At 36.0% G+C, this 22,519-nt stretch overlaps 1 protein-coding gene across 1 annotated transcript; it reads left to right on the forward strand.

The window, feature by feature from the left end:
• The first annotated feature begins 1,051 nt into the window (after nt 1-1,051).
• On the forward strand, nt 1,052-20,510 carry arl10 (ADP-ribosylation factor-like 10). The gene is given in 6 exon segments (NM_001386236.1): nt 1,052-1,098; nt 5,081-5,229; nt 5,231-5,503; nt 8,450-8,624; nt 14,838-15,013; nt 20,150-20,510. Coding segments are annotated over 5 exon segments (813 nt in total). The 5' UTR covers nt 1,052-1,098; nt 5,081-5,208; the 3' UTR covers nt 20,318-20,510.
• Nucleotides 20,511-22,519: the final 2,009 nt, after the last annotated feature.

A 22,519-nucleotide genomic window follows, 5' to 3' on the forward strand; every position in this document is an offset into this window, starting at 1 on the left:
GAGACAATCCTGTCTTGAAGGTCTACAGACAATTCCTTTGTCTTCATGCTTGGTTTGTGCTTTGACATGCACTGTCAACCCTGGGACCTTATATAGACAGGTGTATGCCTTTTATATTTATGTCCAATCAACTGAATTTACCACAGGTGAACTCTAATTAAGCTGCTGAAACATCTCAAGAATGATCAGTGGAAACAGAATGTATACCTAAGCTCAATTTAGAGCTTCACGGAAAAGGCTGAGAATACTGATGCACATGTGATTTTACAGGTTTTTATTTTTAATAAATTAAAAATATATATTTTTTCACTTTGTCATAATGGGGTATTGTGTGTAGAATCTTGAGAAAATAAAAACATTTAATCCATTTTAGAATAAGGCTGTAACAAAAAAAGTGGAAAAAGTGAAGCGCTATGAATACTTTCCGGATGCAGTGCATATTTGTCAGTACTTTTTTTATCAGTCAGCTCAACACCTTCTCCAATGTAATTTTGGGTTTACAACAGATAGAGAATTACAGCAAATATGATTTTTCATTTTCCTTTTCCTTTCTTTTTATAGAGATTTCAATGTGGTCATGTTATTGGCCCATAAACATTTCCTGCTTGTTATCAAACTATTTCATAACAGTAACAAAGGACAATTCAATCATAACTTACTGTTAAAACAGCTAAGCATAGCATTATTCATTAATATGTGGCTCCTTTTGGATTCTCGGAAGCTATAGAAATAAAAAAATGTAAAACAGGACATACTTTGGAACCACTGTTTTAGTTTACATCCCTCAAAATGGTCTGTATTTTATTTATTTAGGCCTGTTGGAAGTAACCTTATATATTGGCAGCATGTTTTTTCTTTTTATTAGTAAAAAAAATACAAATTTTAAAACATTAAATAACAGTTGTAATGATTAAATAATAAATATAAATAAAACAAGTAATAAATCTTAATAAACTGTACATTTAACAATCAGCATCTATGGATAAAACAATAAAAATAAATAATAATCAGTAGATACAAATAATGATAATCAGATTATTTACATTTCTGTCTCTCTCTCAAAATTTGTTTATAAACCAAAAATGTCTCTTAGTAGCCTACCCACCAAGCAAAGTTACGTCCAAAAGACGTCTTTTCTACGTCTCTGTCAGACGTTGAAATTACGTCCTCTGATGAGCCAGAATGAAAGTTTTTATGACGTCTTTTATTGACGTCTTTTCAACGTCTTTTTTCGACGACTTTTCGACGTCTTTTCGGCGTCTTTTTGACGTCCTTTTACAGTATTTTTGACGTCTTTTTTGTCTATTTACTTTTATTTATTTGTATTATCCCAGCTAACATAAGACCAGCGGGCCACTGGCGGCCCGCCGGCGGCAAAGTCGGCGGTCCTCTGGCGGGCGCCGCCCGCGGTCCACCGTCAATTTGCTCATCGTTATTCCAGCGGCCCACCATCGGCTCCCGCCGCTTTTCCGACGGTGGTCCGCCATCGGACCGCTGGTTTTAAATAAGTGTCTGCTGGCGGCCCGCGGTCAGTCCACATGTCATTTTTAAATATTATATTAGCCTTTACAATTGTATTCAATATAAATATGTCCAATAATGAAATCAAGTACAAAATACTTAATCATTATAACATTTATTTATAATACTGCATAACGAACATACATTAAACACTTAATGAAATGTTTCAAAAACACATACGTTAACAAATATAACAAAATAAATATAAAATACATATAAAATACATACAAATATAATATAACAACATACATACAACAGTTACATTTTACAGTAGTTTTATAAGTAATGTTAATGGTTTAAATATGAACTAATATGAACAATACCTGTACAGCATAATTTATGTACAGCATTTACTAATGCATTAATAAAATCAGTCATGCTTGTTAACATTAGTTAATACATTGCGAGTTAACATGAATAAACAATTAACAACTTTTTACCATTTACCAACATTAGCAAAGATGAATAAATACTGTAATAAATGTATTGTTTATTATGTTAGTAAATACATTAACGAATACATACAACCTTATTGTAAAGTGGTAGCCATTCAACAATGAGTTTTCTATAATAAAGACAAACTTTGAGACTTCTCATTATAAAAATAAACTATTAAAAAAAATTGTATTGTTTATATTTTAACATTATTATAATTATTTATTATAATATTATATTAAATTATAACATTCTTATGACATTTAACGTTATTATAAATAACATAAGAATAAATTACATTGCGAATAAATATTAACATATTACAATAAATCTAAACGTGCATTATTATTACAAAATCAAACTGTAAAACATCTGGAGGTTATTAATAACTACACTGGGGCAGCACAGTGGCTCAGACTGTCACCTCACAGCAAAAAGGTTGCTGTAATGAGTCCCGGCTGGGTCCGCTGGCATTTCTGTGTGGAGTTTGCATGTTCTCCCTGTTTTGGTGTGGGTTTCCACCACAGTCCAAACACTTGTGCTATAGGTGAATTTGAACATAGTGTAGAAGTGTCTGTGAATACGAGAGTGTATGGGTGTTTCACAGTGCTGGGTTGCAGCTGGAAGGCTATGTAAAACATATGCCAAAGTAATATCCAGTTCCTTACGCTGTGGCGACCCCTGATATTAAGCTGAAGGAAAATGCAGGTTCTTTTGTCTGCCCCCTCATGATTAGCAGATCCTAATAAAAATGTCTTTGAGGCTCCCTTCCGCTGTCTCTCTTGTAGCAGGCTTCTTTCTTATCCTGAAATAACAGAATCATCAGTCATTATTTTTGTCCATCATCAGTAACTAGGTCATTATGGACATTAATGTTTGTATTTTTTATTGTCTTTTTATTGGACATCAAGACTGCATTGATTTGATCGATAACATTAATTTACAGTTTAAAAGTAACACTGAAATATTTTTACAGTTTAAAATAATGATTTTTAATTTCAATACATTGTAAATGGTCTATTTGAGTATTAATAGACTGTCTGCTTAATATCTGTTGATTCTGCTCCTTCAACAGACATTAACTGACCCTAACCCTAACCCTTAATTTACCAAGTACATGTCAACTTACACCAACCCTAACCGCAACCCAAACAGTCTACTTATAATCTAATGAGAATTAGATGGCATGTAGATGCAATGCAGCTTAAATTCAACAAACAGACCATCAAAATAAAATGTGACCATATATTTTATTAATGTGAGGTCAAAGCTGATTTGTTAGCATCATTACTTTAGTGTCAGATGGTCCTTCAGAAATCATTCTAATAGGCTAATTTGTTTGATGCAGTTGATATTAATATTAACATTAATAAAAGTAATCATTGGGAACACTTTTAAGTGACACTATAATATTACTTACCTTGAATGAAGTCTGGCAAGGAAAAACAAAGTGGTAGAGTGAGTAGAGGACGATCCAAAATCTAGAAAGAAGTAATAAAAAATATATATATTACTAACACATTTTAAGAAATGGATACTTGTATTAAACAAGGGTGCATAAAACAGATCAGAAGAGAGTTAAGATTTCTGATTCAAATACTTTTCAATTTAAACTTTCTATTCAACAATGAATCCTGAAATAACAAAACATGATAAAAATAAGAAATCTTGCTTGATCAGCAGCAAATTATGAATACAATATTACATTTTGGACTGGAGCACTGACGCTGTAAATTCAGCTTTGAGAAAAGCAATGTAAAAAATTGTTTAAAACCACTCGCTTATGTTTGGATGTCAAAACTAAAATAATTGCAATCAAGACATGTATCAGATGCATGATAATGTAGGGATTTCTTATAAAAATGCACATGAATCTATTTAACAGTTAATTATAGTCTTACCTGTGTTTTCTCCAGCTCTGTGATTAGCTCCCTTCATCTTGGCTCTTTTCTTCTGTTGTAGGGGTAATTTTGTCAATCCTGAAACCACAGAGCACTTTTTAAAATTAATATTAGTTTACATTACTGTGAAATATCAAAGTAACACATATGTACTAACTTTAACATTTTAATTCGCTCTTGTCGACAGTACAGTGCTTATTTTAGGCTTAATAAAGTAGACTACCTCCAATAAAACATTGTCTAACCTCTCATCTACACATAAAATGTAATTAAAAGCCAACACTTTTATAAACAATAGCTAGCCTAATGCTAACGTTACCTCTGCTAAAACTCTAACGGACTTTTTCCAAAGACACAACAGTCTCTATAAAAAACATGTTCAACAGAAATATGTCAATTACCAGTAAGAAAAGTGTCAGAAACAGTTATATGTAACATTTGCGTGATTTTAGCGACTAAACTTACCTGAAATTAGTGAAAACTGCCGCATGAGAGAAGTGCTGTTGACGGTCAGGTGTCGTGTCGTTGCTCCGTTTCCATGACAACGCTCTCTGCTGCAGTGCTTGAATGGGGCTCGGACACTTTAATGGACACTTTAAAGTCACGCAGCATTTACATAAACATTTAAACAATTCATAAACATATTAAATAATGACATTTAATATTAAATCTTGATTTTTAAACTTAATTTTGTTTTGTTTTAATAATAGCCTGTTATATTTAAAACCTCTTGTAGTTTTATTTACTAAACTTTGCTTTTATTAATAACTATATTTTTATTTAGTGCCTCATTTGTTTAAAATGTAAAAAGTGTTAAACAAAAGTACTTATATCAGGTACAGAACAGCCAACAACATTAAAAACATCACCGGGTGGGCCATCGGTTAGCCACTGGTGTCCAGACGGCGGTCCACCCACGGTAATCCGCTGGTGGCATGCCACCCAAAAAAACGCCGGTGGGCCGACATAACTTTTAGAATGGGCGGCTAATATATATATATTAGATTTTTTTTTTCCTCAACAAAATGTATTCTGCGCTAGACCTTGTGCTATACGTCCAAAATAGGTCAGAACGTTAAATTCACGTCCAAAAGTGGTCATAGTCCGACGTCAATATGTCAACCAGATTTGCACGTCGAACTGACGTGCAGATATGGTCACGGACGGACCGACGCAAAATATACGTGATCTGCACGTCCGCACAACGTCTAGTGTTTGGTGGGTATACATCTTAGTTTTTAGTGCTGGGCATTCAAAATCAAATAGGCTACAATTTATCGCCAGTAAAGTTCAAGTAGTGCATTTTATGAACACAACACCCATGTTTCATGTTTAATCTGAGGGTTTCACGATGCTTTCTCCGCCCTTCGTCTTCTCACCCGCTGGAGGGAAACCGGGCGCGTGCTTTTCAAAACAAGCCAGGGCGGATCACGTGCACGGGCCAGCAAAAGCAGCAGCTCTCTGTCTGTCGCGCGCGCGCGGCTCCGGCATTCGCTCCAGGTGCGCTCATGGTTGTCCTGCGTCATTTCTCCGTGGCGTTCAGCGCCGCGATGGCTGCGGTCGGGACAGCGCTGTTTATCGCGCTCAACCTCTTCTATAAGAGACGGGTTTGGACACCGGAGTCAGAGTACTTCACGTTCCGAGAGGTCAGTATGAAGCGAAAGAAATGGTTCCTGTTTTTGTTTCATGATTTCGCTTGTCGCTCGTGACTGATAGATAGGTGGAGACTCTGTCTAGGGAACTCTTCGTTACTGTACTGGAGGCTTACTGTAGGTTTGAGATATATGTAATTATCTCGTAACATAGATAAAAGTAATTATTTGGGGTTATCTTAATCACTCCAGAACTTAATCAAGTTCAGTTTTTTGATAATGTAGCTATTTTTATTTATTTATCAGCACAGGGCTTCTGCAGGTTTCACCGAGTTAAATTAGACACTTTTAAGACATTTTGAGGACCATTATGAATGAAATTTTGGACCCATAAAGGGCTAAAGGCTAAGGAATTTTTCAAATGGCCCAGATGGAAAAGATTTATTTTGTTTTATCATTTAAAAAAATAATAATAATTTAATACATTTAATAATCAATTAATATTTTCAAAAATTTAAATATTTTAGATTTTATGTCTTAGCAAAACATTTATTGTGTAAAAACAAGCAAGCTCTACATCCATGCAGTTTTTTTCAACATAAACTTATAAAAATAAACTTGTAATAAACAAATAAACAAATGTTTTAAAAGTTTAAAAAACTATTATAATATAAATGTATGCACAAGTATTCTCAGCAGTAAATACATGGAGCACTTTTAAACAAATGTTACTGTAAGGAAAATAAATAAACCATAATGAAAAATAAAATATTAAATAAAAAGTTTAAAGTATCCTCAGCAGTAAATACATGGAGCACTTTTAAATAAAAGTTATTGTAAGGAAAATAATTAAACCGTTATGAAAAAGAAAAATTAAAAAATTAAATAACATATTAAATAAAAGGTTTAACGTTTTATTGAGATTTGGTAGCTATAAATGGACAAAGGAAAATTAAGACCTTAAAAAAGATTTAAGACCTACAACACAATATTTCAGTAAATGTAACAATTTTAAGGCCTAAAATTTGGATTTTGAGATTTAAGACATTTGAAGACTTTTTAAGACCCCTCAGAAATCCTGCAGCTGTTTTGACAAAAAATAAAAGCAGTTTTTAATTTTTTAAGCACCATTTTAAGCATTTTTTTTAAACTCTACAGAACAAATACAGTAACTTACCTAATTACCCTAACCTGCCTAGTTAACCTAATTAACCTAGTCAAGCCTTCAAATGTCACTTTAAGCTGTATTGAAGTGTCTTGAAAAATATCTAGTAAAATATTATTTACTGTCATCATGGCAAAGATAAAATAATTCAGTTATTAGAAATGAGTTATTAAAACTATTATGTTTAGAAATGTGTTGAAGAAAATCTTGGTTAAACAGAAATTGGGGAAAAATAAACAGGGGGGCTAATAATTCTGACTTTTACTGTATGTTAGCATGTTTCTAGTATGGATCAGCATGTTTCTGCTAGGCGGTGGATTGAGTTTTGTTGGTGGTTGCTAAGGTGTTGCTAGGGTGTTCTGAGTGGTTGTTAAGGTGTTGCTAGGCGGTTGCTATGGTGTTCTGAATGGTTGCTAGGTGGTTGCTAAGGCGTTACGAGGCGGTTGCGAGGTGTTCTGAGTGGTTGCTTTGCAGTTGTTATGGTGTTCCTAGGCTTTTGCTAAGGTGTTTCTAGGCAGTTGCTTAAGTGTTTTAAGTAGTATCTAAGCTGTTGCTAACATAAATTAACATGGTTCTAGTATGTATTAGCATGTTGCTGGCATGTTTCTACCATAAATTAGCATGTTGCTAGCATGTTTCTAGTATAATCAAGTTAAGTCAAGTTATAATCAAGTCTACTTATAATCAATAAGTTGTCAGTATGGATTGTTGTTGTTATCCAATGTAAAGTTAAGAGCAGTTTTTTTCATAATGGAAGTCTATGGGACAGTTGCGGGCGCTGTAAGTGCTTACTAGGGTATGGCTAGTAAGTTGACAGGTCATCAGTGATTGACAGATTGGTAGTCTGAGGTAAATGAGCCCAAACTTAAGTCTGTATGACAGTCTGGGGTCGTTATGACAGTCGTTATGAGGTCACAAAGTTTGGTCCAATGTTAAGTCATTGGACTTTTCCGAATTTTCCAGGTCATATTTCAGAAAACCGCAAGTCGGATCAGTTAGAAAAGATATAGCAGCTTAATTCAGAATAGTTTGGAGGGTTGGAGTTAGTTTGGTGGTTGTAGTATAAACGGTCTAGGAGGAGATGCATTCTTAAAATAGTCTAAGAAGACAGAAGAATAATAGGTTTATGTAGTATAACAGTATGTTGGGTTTCTCAAGCCACCATAAAACACCAATTTAAGTTTCTTTTTAAAGCATTAGCTATACATAACTCTAAGGTCATGGAAAATTATGTTACGGTTTGGATTATATATATCATATCATAAAGCTGTGTTTATCAGGCTTATAAAGGTCCCAGATGAAATCATTCCATAAACACTGATCTCAAAATAACATCCTAAAACGTTTGTAGTGGATGTTTAATATTTAGTTACGCCCGGCTGTATAATATTTCAGTCAGCAGCCAAGACATTGATCTTAACCCGCTTAATCTTGCAAGGGATGCTCAGTTTTCAAAAAAACATACTATTAATTTGGGGAATGGCTGTGAAATCGGTCAGAAAAGTTGGAAAACACAGAAACTCAATTGTGTGTGCCATAAAGGTCAACATCTAATGTGGGATTCTCAAAGATCAAAGCCAAAGATTTTGTAATTATTATTGGTGAATCAGCCATAAATCTATTGACTCAAACAAGTAGAACAGAAACAGGGGTCTGCCTGTTTGTTATTACATAACTAACAACCTAATTAATGATGGCAAGGCTATTTGTACATGGAATTGCATAATTAATTCCTGCAGCATGCGCTCAAATCCCTGCACCACCATCTGGATAAACAGACTCTAAATCCTTGTTGTATTTCACTCCTTCCCATGAACGTGAATGTGTGTTTTCAGGAGGAAGAGGAGCGCAGTGAGAAGCAGGTGCTTGTTCTTGGCTTGGACGGCGCTGGTAAAAGCAGTGTTCTGCAGGGTTTGAGTGGAGCGGGCTACAGGAGGGGCTGCCGACCCACTCGCGGATTCAACTTCATCAGCCTACACACACCTGCGTGCCAGCTGGACTTCCTGGAAAGTATGGACTGGTGCCATCAGCAGTTTTTCATATTCACTAGTTTGCATACCAAGGTGAAAAACAAGCATTCTTCAGAAAAGTGTAGCAGTTATACAAAAAAAAAACATATTATACAAAATATATGGAGATTACGGTGTGTGATATTTATTGTCTATTTTAAAGGGGAATTACCAACCTACGTCACACGGGTTCAACCGTACATAGCGGTTGCAAAAAAAAAGACCGGTTGCAATAGCAAACATGTCGTGTTGTGCGGTAGGATGTCAAAATTGAAAGTCCAAAAATAGAGAGCTTAAATTTTACCGTACACCACACTGCTTTTAATGCCAACCGCAGACGTCTTTGGCTAACAGCCATCATAGCTGAATGGAGTGAGGACCTAATTAAAAATGCTTGACCCTGCAGTTCTCATTTCATATCAGGTAAGTTCACGCTATGCTGAATCATACACATGACTTGATTATTGATTGATTGCAGCAATGATTTCAATGAAAAATTATTAAATTTGGATTAATTAAACTGCGGACACTGAATACTTAGATTCACAAGTTCACATACCCTGCCGTACAGGTGCAGTTCGCTGTCAGAATGCAGTTGTTTAGCTTATTGATGATTACCCGGGCCTTGTCCAGTTCCATCTTCTTACCTCGTCTTTGGCTAGGCAGAACCTCTGTTTTTAACACTACATAGTTTTGAATCTGGTAATCATGGAACATTATTTCTTGCACATGACCAAAGAACAAAATTGTAGGCATTCTGAATGTTTACAAACTTGTAATTCGCCTATAGCAGGTGTGAAGGAAAGCAGAAATTAAGCAGAAATATTTGTTTTTCTTTTTCGAAGAATGTAAAATAAAAAAATAAAAAAAACTTTAAATTGATTAAAATATTTATCATATTTATTATTGAAATGAGTCCGAATCACCACTTGTCTGCAGGGTCTTAAGAAGTATTGAAAGTTGATAATCAATTTACAGAAATTTAAGGCCCTTAATGAAAATTAAAAAGTTTACAAATTTAATTAAAAGTTAAATTATATGGTAAAGTTTGAATCTGATTAGGAAATATTGGGACATAGATTGTGAAGATTGTGAAATTAGCTATGTTTCCATCCACCTATTTTTATGCTCATTTTGTATATGCGCTGTGCCACCCTGTAAAGGAAACTAATTTTGGCCGCTTGTATCCGAAAATGCGCATAAAAACATATGTGCATTACTAAGTAGGATAAACTTTTATTCGTTAAGAAAAGATGCAAATAAACTATGATGAAAAAACCTTTACTGAACAAATTCCAGTATGCAAATTAAAAAAGGTCATTTGATTTTGTTATAAGAAATCATGTAATGATAAAAATGTGCGTGCATGGATAAACCAGCTGTCTGAGCACACTGTAAACCAGGGGTGCTCAATCCTGTTCCTGGAAATCTACCTTCCTGTAGATTTCAGTTGCTGTTCAGGTCCTAATTAATTGGTTCAGGTGTGTTTGATCAGGGTGAGAGCTGTGTTTTGAAGGAAGGTAGATCTCCAGGAACAGGATTGAGAAGCCCTGCTGTAAACCATCTGAAATGTTGTTTTAGTCATTTTAAAACGCCTTAACTATTTCAGAATTAGTGTGAATATATTATTAATTACCTCCAGAATCAGGAGCAGGAGAATCTGTGCTCCGCGACTGACGCCTTCAAACTCCACTACGCATTCACTGCATGTTGGGATTAACTTCTGAGCCGCAAGTCATTTAATAAATGAAGATTCAAGAGTTCACACTTAGCTGATGATTGATTATAAAGCTTCTTTGGCATGCTGTCCCGGGAGAAAGCTCTGAGCTCATAAGATTCTCGAGCCCGGGGCTCCCTCCTGTTAGCAAGGTGAGAGGGGAGTTTGAGCTCAGGTAGATCTCGAGAACTCCCCTGCTGTAGTAGCTAATGAACAGATAGTGATTGCTCTTAAGAGATAACTACTTACTTAAAGCATGTCTACGGTGCCGATTTGGATTAGTCAAGTAACTTAGGTTGCATGTTTTTGGATGGCGGGAGGCAACTGGGGAACCCAGGGGAAACCCATGTGAGCAAAGGGAGAATGTGTAAACTCCGCTCAGAAACGTCGGCAGGCTTGGTAAGGACTAGAACCAGCAACGTTCTTGTTGTGAGGCAACAGTGCTAACCACTGGGCCACCGTGTCACCCATCTAGGAAAGGAGGAGGAGTAGGGGTGGAAGGGGGATTCTTCAAAACGAAGATGGCTGTCATATGGAACTTAGGGTATTTATAGCAACCTAGGAATCATCTAAATGGTGATTCATTAATTGGATAATGCGGAACCAGCCACAAGCAATCATAAGCACGTGATTCTCTCGAAATTAGTTTAGAAATAAACTTCACAAAGACTGATGCAGCTTCTCCAAACGCAACAAATTCTGTTTTTACTGTTGATATTTTACTGTTGATATTTTTACTTCCAGTTAATCAGGAAGTGATGATTTCATTTGCATGTCTTTAATGCGATATTCCAGTTTTGAGCATAAAGTTAATTCACATTTTTGGATGGAAACACAGCTACTGATAAACTCACGCTAGATTTGATGTCAGGCTGTTAACCCCAGAAACCCTGTTATTCCTGCTGTTCTATGGGCACCACCTGCTGGAAGAGATTTTTTTATTCAGCATGTCTACTGTTTTAGTTTAGCGTGGATATTTTTTATGCAACATAATTTAAAAACTTTTAAAATGTTAAATTATTCAGTTAATCACTAACTGACTACACTATCGATGTTGAATCTTTGGCCCAATCCTAATTCTATTTTTGTACCCCTATTCCTTCCCCTTTCCCTTGGCCCTTGGAACAGAGTGTGAAGGGAAAGGGCTTTAAAAACACCCCTTAGAATTGGGACACCATTACAGCACCTGCACATCATCATATGTCCTAGCGATCTCTTGCTTCATATGAGATCAGACGATCGCGACTGCTGTAATGATTCCACTTGTGTAGTGGTTCTTTTTTTGGTATTTATCTTCAGGAAATCACAGAAGGCAAATATAATGTTATCATAATGATCTAATGTGGAAATAAGATCGTAACTGTACAGTACATTTACACCGTGGCCATATTCATCAATGTAAACACACCAAAAACAACATTCACATAGCAGACACTGTAAAAAGCTCATTCCCAACCACTCCAGGGGTCTCAAACTCAATTCCTGGAGGGCCGAAGCCCTGCACAGTTCAGTTCCAACCGTGCTCCAACACACTTACCTTTAAGTTTCAAACAAGCCTGAAGGACTCAATTAGTTTGATCAGGTGTGTTTAATTAGAGTTGGAACTAAACTGTGCAAAGCTGCGGCCCTTTTGGAACTGAGTTTGACACCTGTGCACTAGACTTTTCTGACAGGGTATTCGAGTGTCATCGAGTGACAGAATTTTGTGGACTAATTAGGGATTATAGATAGCGAAATTTAGCGGGTTTTATTTTTGTGTTTTTTTTTTTAAAGCACTTCGTTAAAACACAAACAAGGTCCTGAATATAATAAAACATATTCTTGTTTGTTTTAAAAATTCAGAATAATGACATAAAATACTAATTTGTGCATTTCCTTACTTCTGGGTGCAGCTATGCTGCCATTATGGCTGGTGTATTTTGAGAAATTTTCTTACCCCTTGGTTTCGAGTGTGGTCCTTAAAAATCTCTGTTCGAAGGGCTATATACCCCTTCCCCTCAGCCCTACACCTTAAAGCAGGGGTCACCAATCTCGGTCCTGAAGGGCCGGTGTCCGTGCAGGGTTTAGCTCCAACTTGCCTCAACACACCTGCCTGGATGTTTCAAGTATACCTAGTAAGACCTTGATTAGCTTGTTCAGGTGTGTTTGATTAGGGTTGGAGCTAAAATCTGCAGGACACCGGCCCTCCAGGAACAAGTTTGGTGACCACTGCCTTAAAGCTAAAGAGAATTGGGAATTTGGGACACCCTTACTCTTTCATGTGAATGTGCAAAACGAGGGGTAGGGCTAAGGGGTAGAATTGTGATTGGGCCTTTGTGTGGATCATGATGAAAGGGCAATTGTTGCCTTTTAATGTTAAAGGGCACCTATGGTGAAAATAAATTTTTCAAAGCTGTTTGGACACATTAAGGCCCAATCCCAATTGTACACCTTATGTTTCTGGTTTCTGAAATTCTAAAACATTTAGAAATAGATATTGCATTTGGCCAATTTATGCTTTTTTACGATAAGCATTTAGCAGTTGCTGACAAACCAAAAGCAAAAGGTTTTTGCAAAACTTGGAGCAGCAGGGAGAGGTTCATTCCTGAATTAATCTGCTTTTTGAATTATCATTTAAGACATCGGTTCACTGATTCCTTTAAAGATAAAGACTTGCTTATGTTCCATACTATATAGTAAGGAAGTATGTGGTATTTGGAAGCATCCTTGCTAAAGGATTCTGCCATTTTGAGGGAAATTATTCAGTGAATCACTCATTTAAATAAGTAGTCACTGTAACCTGTTAGTTTTAGCTTCATTATTATTGCCCAGGTACTAGCACAAGAACAGGCTCAATAAATATATGGATTTTTGTCAATCCGTACTTAATATGGAAACTATTTGCATGTTATTTACATGGACATTTATCATACATTACTTTAAATATGTATTAATTGCAGTCTCTCAATTAAGATATGATAATACATCTTTCTGCATCATGTCATCAGTACATCACAGACATGCATTTATGCTCAACTTAAATATGCATAAATGTAATTTCCAATGAAACTGTCATTTATTTACAAATCTGTAACTGGTGCCGGCCTGAGAGAGATGTGTTTATGTTTTAGTAAGCTGTATCTTTTCTAACTAATCAGACTTGTTTTTGCGAACAGCCCAAACAATAAAAAATCCCCTATACTTTCACAGAGAGTGTCAAAACGTTATACATCTACAGAATGTTAACCTACATTCACCCAGCAGGTACAAAGGTCTACTGTATCTGTTTAGCCATATCACTAGGAAAGTCAAGGAACTAGCTTAGTATATAAACAACATGTTAAATCATTCTAGCAACATGGTAAAACATGCTTAACAATGCTAGAAACATGCTCGCAAGGAGTTAAATGTTTACATTTTAAAGCATTGATAAAGGTGTCTGCTAAATACATAAATGTAAATGCTAAACATGTTAGCAACATAAACTATGTTAAATCATTCTAGTAACATAGTAAAACATGCTAGAAATGTGCTAACAAAGAGTAAAATGTTAGTGGTTTAAAACTCTGATAAAGAAAAGTGTAAGCAACATAAACAACATGTTAAATCATTCTGGCAACATGGTAATATATGTTAACAACATGCTAAAAATGCTAGAAAATGATAGCAATGAGTTAAATGTTAACATTTTAAAACATAGCTAAAGGAGCCTGCTAAATGCAAAACTGTAAATGCTAAATGTGTTAGCAACATAAACAATTTGTTAAATCATTCTAGCAGCATAGTAAAACACGCTAACAACATGCTAAACAATGCTAGAAACGTGCTAGCAATGTTTACATTTTAAAAACATAAACAAAGGTGTCTGCTAAATGCATAAATGTAAATGCTAAACATGTTAGCAACATAAACAACATGTTAAATCATTCTAGCAACATGGTAAAACATGCTAAACAATGCTAGAAACATGCTAGCAATGAGAAAATGTTAACATTTTAAAAGATAGCTAAAGGAGCCTGCTAAATGCATAATTGTAAATGCTAATTGTGTTAGCATCATAAACAATGTTAAATAATTCTAGCAACATGGTAATACATGTTAACAACATGCTAAATAATGCTAGAAATTTGCTAGCAAGGTGTTTAATGTCAATGGTTTAAAACTGAATAAATGGTTCTGCTAAATGAATTATTGTAAAATGCTAAATGTGTTAGCAACATACTAATTTGTGGTAAAAATGTGCAAACAATGTTAGAAACAAACAGTACTATCTAGCCAACATGCAGGTGTGTTAAGTAGCAGTCTATAAAAGTGTACACATTGAAGCACACTTATTACAGTGATATCTTTTCTACTAGCAGATAATTTTTCAGGTTTGAAATACCCATCAAGTGCACTCATATGGGATATTTCAGTTTGTAGTCTAAAAGTGATAACAACAAAGAATGTTTATCAGTGTCTGTGGCAGTAATAGCATATCACACAGATTAATTTTGTTTCACTCATGTTTCCCATCAGTTGGAGGTGGTGAAGACTTGCGGATGTACTGGGCAGATTACCTAAGGAGAACAAACATCTTGGTGTATGTGGTGGACTCCTCTGATCGAAGTCGGCTTCCTCAGGCCAAAGATGAGCTCCACCGATTGCTCAAAGCAGAGACTGATCTTCCAGTTGTGGTCCTGGGAAACAAACAGGTGACCAAAAGCCTCAGTGTGGGGTTTGAACTTTAACTCTGTTTGTGGAGTCGGAAAGGCTGCACATTGATTTCCTAGATCTTTAGCCACTGTATTTTTGTTTCGTATTTAAAGGGATAGTTCACTCTATTTTGAGGAATGTTTTGACTTTTGTGCTATCAAAGGGTTCCAAATACCCTGTTGACTTTATTGCAAGGATAAAATTTATTATATACATCTAAAGATGTTTGGGTTTTTATTGGGTATTTGTTATTAAAGTACTAGTTTATAGGTATGTAACGCTATTTGCAACATAAAAATACAACATAGTCAAAAGCTTTGTAAACATTTTTGAGAGATTTATTTTAGCATCAATTATGGTAAACCCAGAAGGTTTGAGCCATGATAATTATATATAATAATTAATTATATTTATGTATACAGTTTTATGCAAAAGTTTGGGCACCCCTCTGTGTATGCATAGTAATGTGCAATTTCTTAATAAGTGAAGATCAGTGAAATTCCATTAGGTCTCTAGAGAAAGCTATATAATATCATGCTTTTAAGATAGAAATACATAGTGTAGCATTAATGAGATGTGTGAAATTAAATTGAAACTGAAAATAGGCTGTGCAAAAGTTTGGGGACCCTCTCTTTTGTGTGGATTTCAAAACCTGTAGTTACTTAGGCCCAATTCCAATTCTATTTTTGTACCCCTACCCTTTCCCCTTTTCCTTCCCGTTCCCCTTGGCCCTTAAAACAGAGTGTGAAGGGGAAGTACTAATTTGCAGATCTTCTTACTTCCGGGTACAATTATTCTTCTGTTGTGGCTGGTGTATTCTGGGAAATTTTCTTACCCCTTGTTTTCGAGTGTGGTCCTGAAAAATCTTTGTTCGAAGGGATATCTACCCCTTCCCCTTAGCCCTATGCCTTCAAGCTAAAGATAATTGGGATGTAAGAGGAAGGTCTAGGGGGTAGATTTGGGATTGGGCCTTAATGCTGATTGATTGATTAACACAAAATTGATTTGAGTGACTTAGTGAACCTTAACAATCCTAACACAAGTGGAACTAATCATGAAAAAGGATATTTAAGATAGTTGATTGCTAGTTGTGCTTCTCCTTATTGTGAACCAGAAAGTAGCAAAACAGGAACCTTAAAATAACTTCCCAATGACCTATTAACTAGGATAATTTACCAACATGAATTAGGAGAAAGATGCAAAAAGCTATCACAAAGACTTAAAGGCTCTATCTCCACAGTCAGAAATATAGTAAGAAAATGGAAGGCCACAGGAACAGTTCTTGTGAAGGAAAAATGTGGTAGGTCAAGAAAAATAGTTGTTTAAGCTATGCAAAGGCTCATCTGGACACACCTGAATCATTTCTGAAAAATATACTGTGGACAGAATGCCACAACCATAGGTGCTTTGGTGGAAAAAGATCACAGCATTCCAGGAGAAGAACATGATCCCTACTGTAAAATATGGTGGGGGCTTCATCATGCTGTGCAGATATGTGGCAAGCACAGGTACTGGAAAGCTTGTCAGAGTTGAAGGTGGCATGGATTAAACCCAGTATCTGCAGATTCTGAAGAATAATGTTTAGGAATTAGTCAAGAGGCTGAAGTTACGGCAGGGTTGGATGTTTCAACAGGACACTTACCTAAAGCAAAGTTCTAGATCTACCAAGGAATTCATGCTCAGACATGATACAATGTTCTAGAATGGCCATCCCAGTCGCCAGACTTAAATATCATCAAAAATCCATGGATTGATTTGAAAAGGGCCTGACTGACTAAAATAGTCCAAAATGCCTTCAGCAAAACTTCAGGGACTTATCCTTGGCTATAAAAACTGTCTACAGGCTGTTATTTCTGCAAAAGATGGCTCTACAAAAGATTGATGTCATTTTACTTTTCTTTCTTGTCTTTTTTGTTATAATTTAAATTCCATTGCATCTGTTGATTAAATAAATGTTGTGTCAAAACTAAAATGTTGCCTTTTTCCTAGGGTGTAAAATAAATCCAAATGAATTTGTTGATTTGAAAGGCCAGCAGGCTATGGCTTGAAATTCTTAAAATTTTCAGGGGTGTCCAAACTTCTGCATAAAACTGTATGTATTCAAGGGAAGGGTACAAATACTGAGGTTATCAACCCACACCCACTCACAAATATACAAAAAAATAGCAAGAGAAAGAAGCATACACAGTAAGTTGACAAAATTATATTTATACTGGTATTTAAATCTGAGCAAGACTGACGATATTAGTGGCTATACAATTATATTACGAATTACGAAAGAAAAATGATAACAATATACATTATTAAACGGCAACATATATGCATAAAGCAAAACTTTATTTATTAAAAGTGAAGCTGAAATGTAGCTTGGATCTTTCATTTGGCACAGATACCATTTTATTCTATATTTGCAATGTAACATTTGTTTTCTGAACTATTACTGAAAAAATGTGTTTGGCAGCAGTAGTCTGGATAACTGGCATACACTGAAGACTTTTAGTTTGATGATAGACAGGCTGCGATTTCAAGTTAGCAATGCTATAAATGATATGTGTGTGCGTAAGGCTGTGATTTAATTTTTTTTCGTACAAAAAGAAACAGCTTAAAATACTCTTTAATTATGGTAGTACAGAAAAGAGTCCAAAGGGCACTTGCGATTGTGTATAGCCATGCTTCAAAGGTTTTTTAAGTTTGCCTACATTGAAACAAAACAGCAGTATTTCCAAATTAAAATGGGGATTTTATCATTTTTAAACGCCCCGATTTTCATTGGTTGAAGATGTCCGGTGGAACCAGAAAATATACTTTTTAAAATTGAAAACACAGTAGTAGGGGTGTTAACCTGATGTCCAGGCTAATTGTTTTCCATTTTAATAATCCTGATCCAATGAATTGGCTCTATCACTCTCTTAGGGTTGCCAAGTCAGCAGTTTTCTAGCAGAATTGGAATACTTTTTTTACTTGTGGCTTGTTGTTTTTATTTCATGGGATAAAGTGTTGACATTGCATCAGTTCAATTTAGTGTAAATGATTGCATTGAAATATCTTACTCTATCAGATTTTTTTTAATAATCATAAAAATTGTATTAGAATGATGAAACAAAAGTAAGTGCATTTATTTTGCAGCTGTTTCCAACTGTATGGTAACATGTTGGCAGGGCTCTCTAGAATTGTTTGTTAAATTGTTGCTAAAGTGTTAGGACAAGTATAGTTGTTAACTGTGAGGGTGGATTTAGGGTTGGGGTAGGTGTAGACGTTAATAACTATGAGGGTTGGGGTGTTTATAGACATCAGTAACTGTGAGGGTTGGGGTGTTTATAGACATCAGTAACTGTGAGGGTTGGGTTTTGGGTTGGAGTAGGTGTAGACATTAATAAATGTGAGGGTTGGGGTGTTTATAGACATCAGTAACTGTAAGGGTTAGGTTTTGGGTTGGAGTAGATGTAGACATTAATAAATGTGAGGGTTGGGGTGTTTTTAGACATCAGTAACTGTGAGGGTTGGGATGAGTTTAGGTGTAGACGTTAATAACGGTGAGGGTTGGGGTGTTTGTAGACATCGGTAACTGTGAGGGTTGGGATTTGGGTTTGAGTAGGTATAGACATTAATAACTGTGAGGGTTGGGGTGTTTGTATACATCAGTAACTGTGAGGGTTGGGTTTTGGGTTTGAGTAGGTATAGACATTAATAACTGTGAGGGTTGGGGTGTTTGTGTACATCAGTAACTGTGAGGGTTGGGTTTTGGGTTCGAGTAGGTATAGACATTAATAACTGTAAGGCTTGGGGTGTTTATAGTCATCAGTAACTGTGAGGGTTGGGTTTTGGGTTGGAGTAGGTGTAGAGCAGGGGTCACCAACCCTGTTCCTGGAGAGCTACCTTCCTGCAGAATTCAGCCACAACCCTGATCAAACACACCTGAACCAATTAATAGTACCTAAAGCAGCACTTGATAATTACAAACAGGTGTGTTCGGTCAGGGTTGCAACTGAAATGTGCAGGAAGGTAGCTCTCCAGGAACAGGGTTGGTGACCCCTGGTGTAGACGTTAATAACTGTGAGGGTTGGAGTGTTTGTAGACATCAGTAACTGTAAGGGTTGGGATGTTTATAGACATCAGTAACTGTGAGGGTTGGGTTGGAATAGGTGTAGACGTTAATAACTGTGATGGTTGGGGTGTTTGTAGACATCAGTAACTGTGAGGATTGGGTTTTGGGTTGGAGTAGGTGTAGACGTTAATAACTGTGATAGTTGGGGTGTTTGTAGACATCAGTACCTGTGAGAGTTGGGATTTGGGTTCGAGTAGGTATGGACATCAATAACTGTAAGGGTTGGGGTGTCTAGAGACATCAGTAACTGTGAGGGTTGGGTTTTGGGTCGAAGTAGGTGTAGACGTTAATAACTGTAAGGGTTGGGGTGTTTGTAGACAACAGTAACTGTGAGGGTTGGGATTTGGGGTCGAGTAGGTATAGACATTAATAACTTTGAGGGTTGGGGTGTTTATAGATATCAGTAACTGTGAGGGTTGGGGTGAGTGTAGGTGTAGGGTTGGGATGTTTGTAGACTTAAGTAACTGTGAGGGTTGGGTTTTGGGTTGGGGTGAGTGTAGGTGTAGACGTTAATAACTGACGGTTGGGGTGTTTTTAGACATCAGTAACTGTGGGGGTTGGGTTTTGGGTTGGGGTGAGTGTAGGTGTAGATGTCAATAACTGTGAGGGTTGGGGTGTTTGTAGACATCAGTAACTGTGAGGGTTGGGTTTTGGGTTGGAGTAGGTGTAGACAATAATAACTGTGAGGGTTGGGGTGTTTGTAGACATCAGTAACTGTGAGGGTTGGGTTTTGGGTTGGAGTAGGTGTAGACAATAATAACTGTGAGGGTTGGGGTGTTTGTAGACATCAGTAACTCTGAGGGTTGGGTTTAAAGTTGAGGTAGGTGTAGACATTAATAACTGTGAGGGTTGTGTTTAGGGTTGTGGTAGGTGTAGATGTTAATGTAATAAGTAATGTAATAATTAAAATGATGAATTCTCATTTCTTGCATCAGTTGCTACTGTGAGGATACACTCGCTTTGGGACCACTGGTTTATAGAACTAAACTGTGACACAAATTCATTGCCTGCATTCTATCTCTTCATGTAGGATAAGCCTGATGCTGTCAGTGTCCCGGAGCTGCGTGAGGCTCTTTCCTTGAGCTCAGTGGCTGATCAGAGGAAGCTCTTCCTACTGGCTGCTCAGTCGGGATCTGACGGATTAAGCAGAACCTGCAGCCTCCAAAAGATCCAGGACCTGCTTCTGAAGCTGGTGTGAAGCCAGGAGGAGTTGGCACCGATGTGCCAGAGAGGACTGGCAAAGGGATATTCAGTTCCGAGAAAAGCACTCCAAGAATCGAGCGGGAGATAAGATGTTTACGTCATGATAATGCCACTGTTGGGACACAGAAGGTTTTTTTTTTTATTAAAATGAGTCCTGTGCTCTTGATGGCATTATTGCTGCAAGTTACAATACAATGTCTCACTTGTTCTAACTTATCTATAATAGGATTATATTCAGAATTACAAAGTGCTACATTACACAATATGCTTTCTTTCTGCATGTGGAGTCATATTTCTAATAACAACGTTACATGTACTGCTGAATCACGCAAAGACACCGTTTGCTTAAAAACACACACTCTTATATATACAGTTAAAACCAGAAGTACATACACTGTATAAAAGGCACAAAACCATTTAAAAAAGTCAGATGTAAATGTGACTAAACCTCTTTTAGGTAAGTTAGGATTATCAGATTTGTTTCTGTTATGCTTAATAGCAGAATAATGAGAGATATATTTTTTTGAGAAATTATTATAACTTTTCATGAAAGTCAAGTTTATATACAATAAGTTTATTATGTTTCTGAAGAAGCTCAGATGTTGGTGTCAAGGTTTTGTAAGTTTCTGATCAGCTAATTTACAACATTTGAGTTAATTGGAGGCACAACTGTAGAATAGTATTTAAGGAAAACCTCATACACACTGCTTCCTTTTGTGACAACATGGGAAAATCAACAAGCCTGAATCAACAAAAAAGCCAGATTACAGTTTGCTAAATTACACTGGGTATAAGAATAATTTTTGCAGTATGTCCTGTGGTCTAATGGAACTAAGATTGAACTGTTTGTCTATAATGACCAATGTTACATTTGGAGGACAAAGGGGAAAACTTACAAGCCTAGGAACACCATCCCAACTGTGAAGTATGGGGTGGCAGCATCCTGTTGTGGGGCTGTTTTGCTGCAGGAGGGACTGGTCCACTTCACAGCATAGATGTCATCATGAAGAAAGAACATTATGTAGAAATACTGAAGCAACGTCTGAAGACATCAGCCAGGAAATTAAAAATTGGCCACAAATGGGTCTTCCAAACAGACTATGACCCCAAGCATACTGCAGAATTAGTTAAAATGTGCTTTAAGGACAACAGAGTGAATGTTTTGGAGTGGCCATCAGAAAGCCCTGATCTCAATCCTATAGAAAATATGTGGGCAGAGTTAAAAAAGCTTGTGCAAGCAAGACAGGCTTCAAATCAGATTCAGTTACACCAATTCTGTCTGGAGGAATGGGCCAAAATTCCTTCAAACTATTGTGAGAAGCTTGTGGAAGGATACCAAAAACATTTAACCAAAGTTATACAGTTTAAAAGCAAAGCTAAATAAATACCAAGGAAATGTATGTAAACTTTTGACTGTCTAGAAAATAATAGAAAATTTTAATAGAAAATTTTCATTATTCTGCCATTTAGCAGATGTAAATCATTTAGGTAATTCTAACGGACCTAAAATAGACATTAAAATAAACATTTAGTATGATTTAACATCAGACATTTTAAAAATAATACATATACATATTTATATATTTTGCTGGTTGTAACTAAACAAACATGCATAGCGTATGGCTCCAAATCGAGATCTTTCTCCCATTACTGGTGTTATAATTGAGAATATGTCTTTATTCATTACTAAAATGTGATATCAAAATGTGCATCAAAAGTATCCTCCCTAGATGCATTTAAAAAAATATCTAATGTATATTTAATTGAGCCAATTATCTACAGTTTCAATTGAAATTATTTATGTACATCATTGCAAAATATGTATTTATTACTTGTGTGCATAAACACACATACTTGACATCTACATACACAAATTGAATAATGAATAAATAATTGGCAGATTGATTATACACACACACACACACACATACACACACACACACACACACACACACACACACACACACACACACACACACACACACACACACAAACAAGGACTTTATCTGTTCTGATTTACTATGTGGTTTATGAACAATAAGAATGTGTTTTTTGGTGAGAAAAGGACTTTCAGTGAGATTTACTAAAATCATAACACAAATACTGTTAAACTTTTTACACATTTTCATATGTATCAAAAGCATTCTCTCCAGGTGAATTTTTAAAATGTTTATATATGCAGCTTATTTATATAAAA

Source organism: Danio rerio, chromosome 21, assembly GCF_049306965.1.
Source record: "Danio rerio strain Tuebingen ecotype United States chromosome 21, GRCz12tu, whole genome shotgun sequence".
Classification (NCBI taxonomy): domain Eukaryota; kingdom Metazoa; phylum Chordata; class Actinopteri; order Cypriniformes; family Danionidae; genus Danio; species Danio rerio.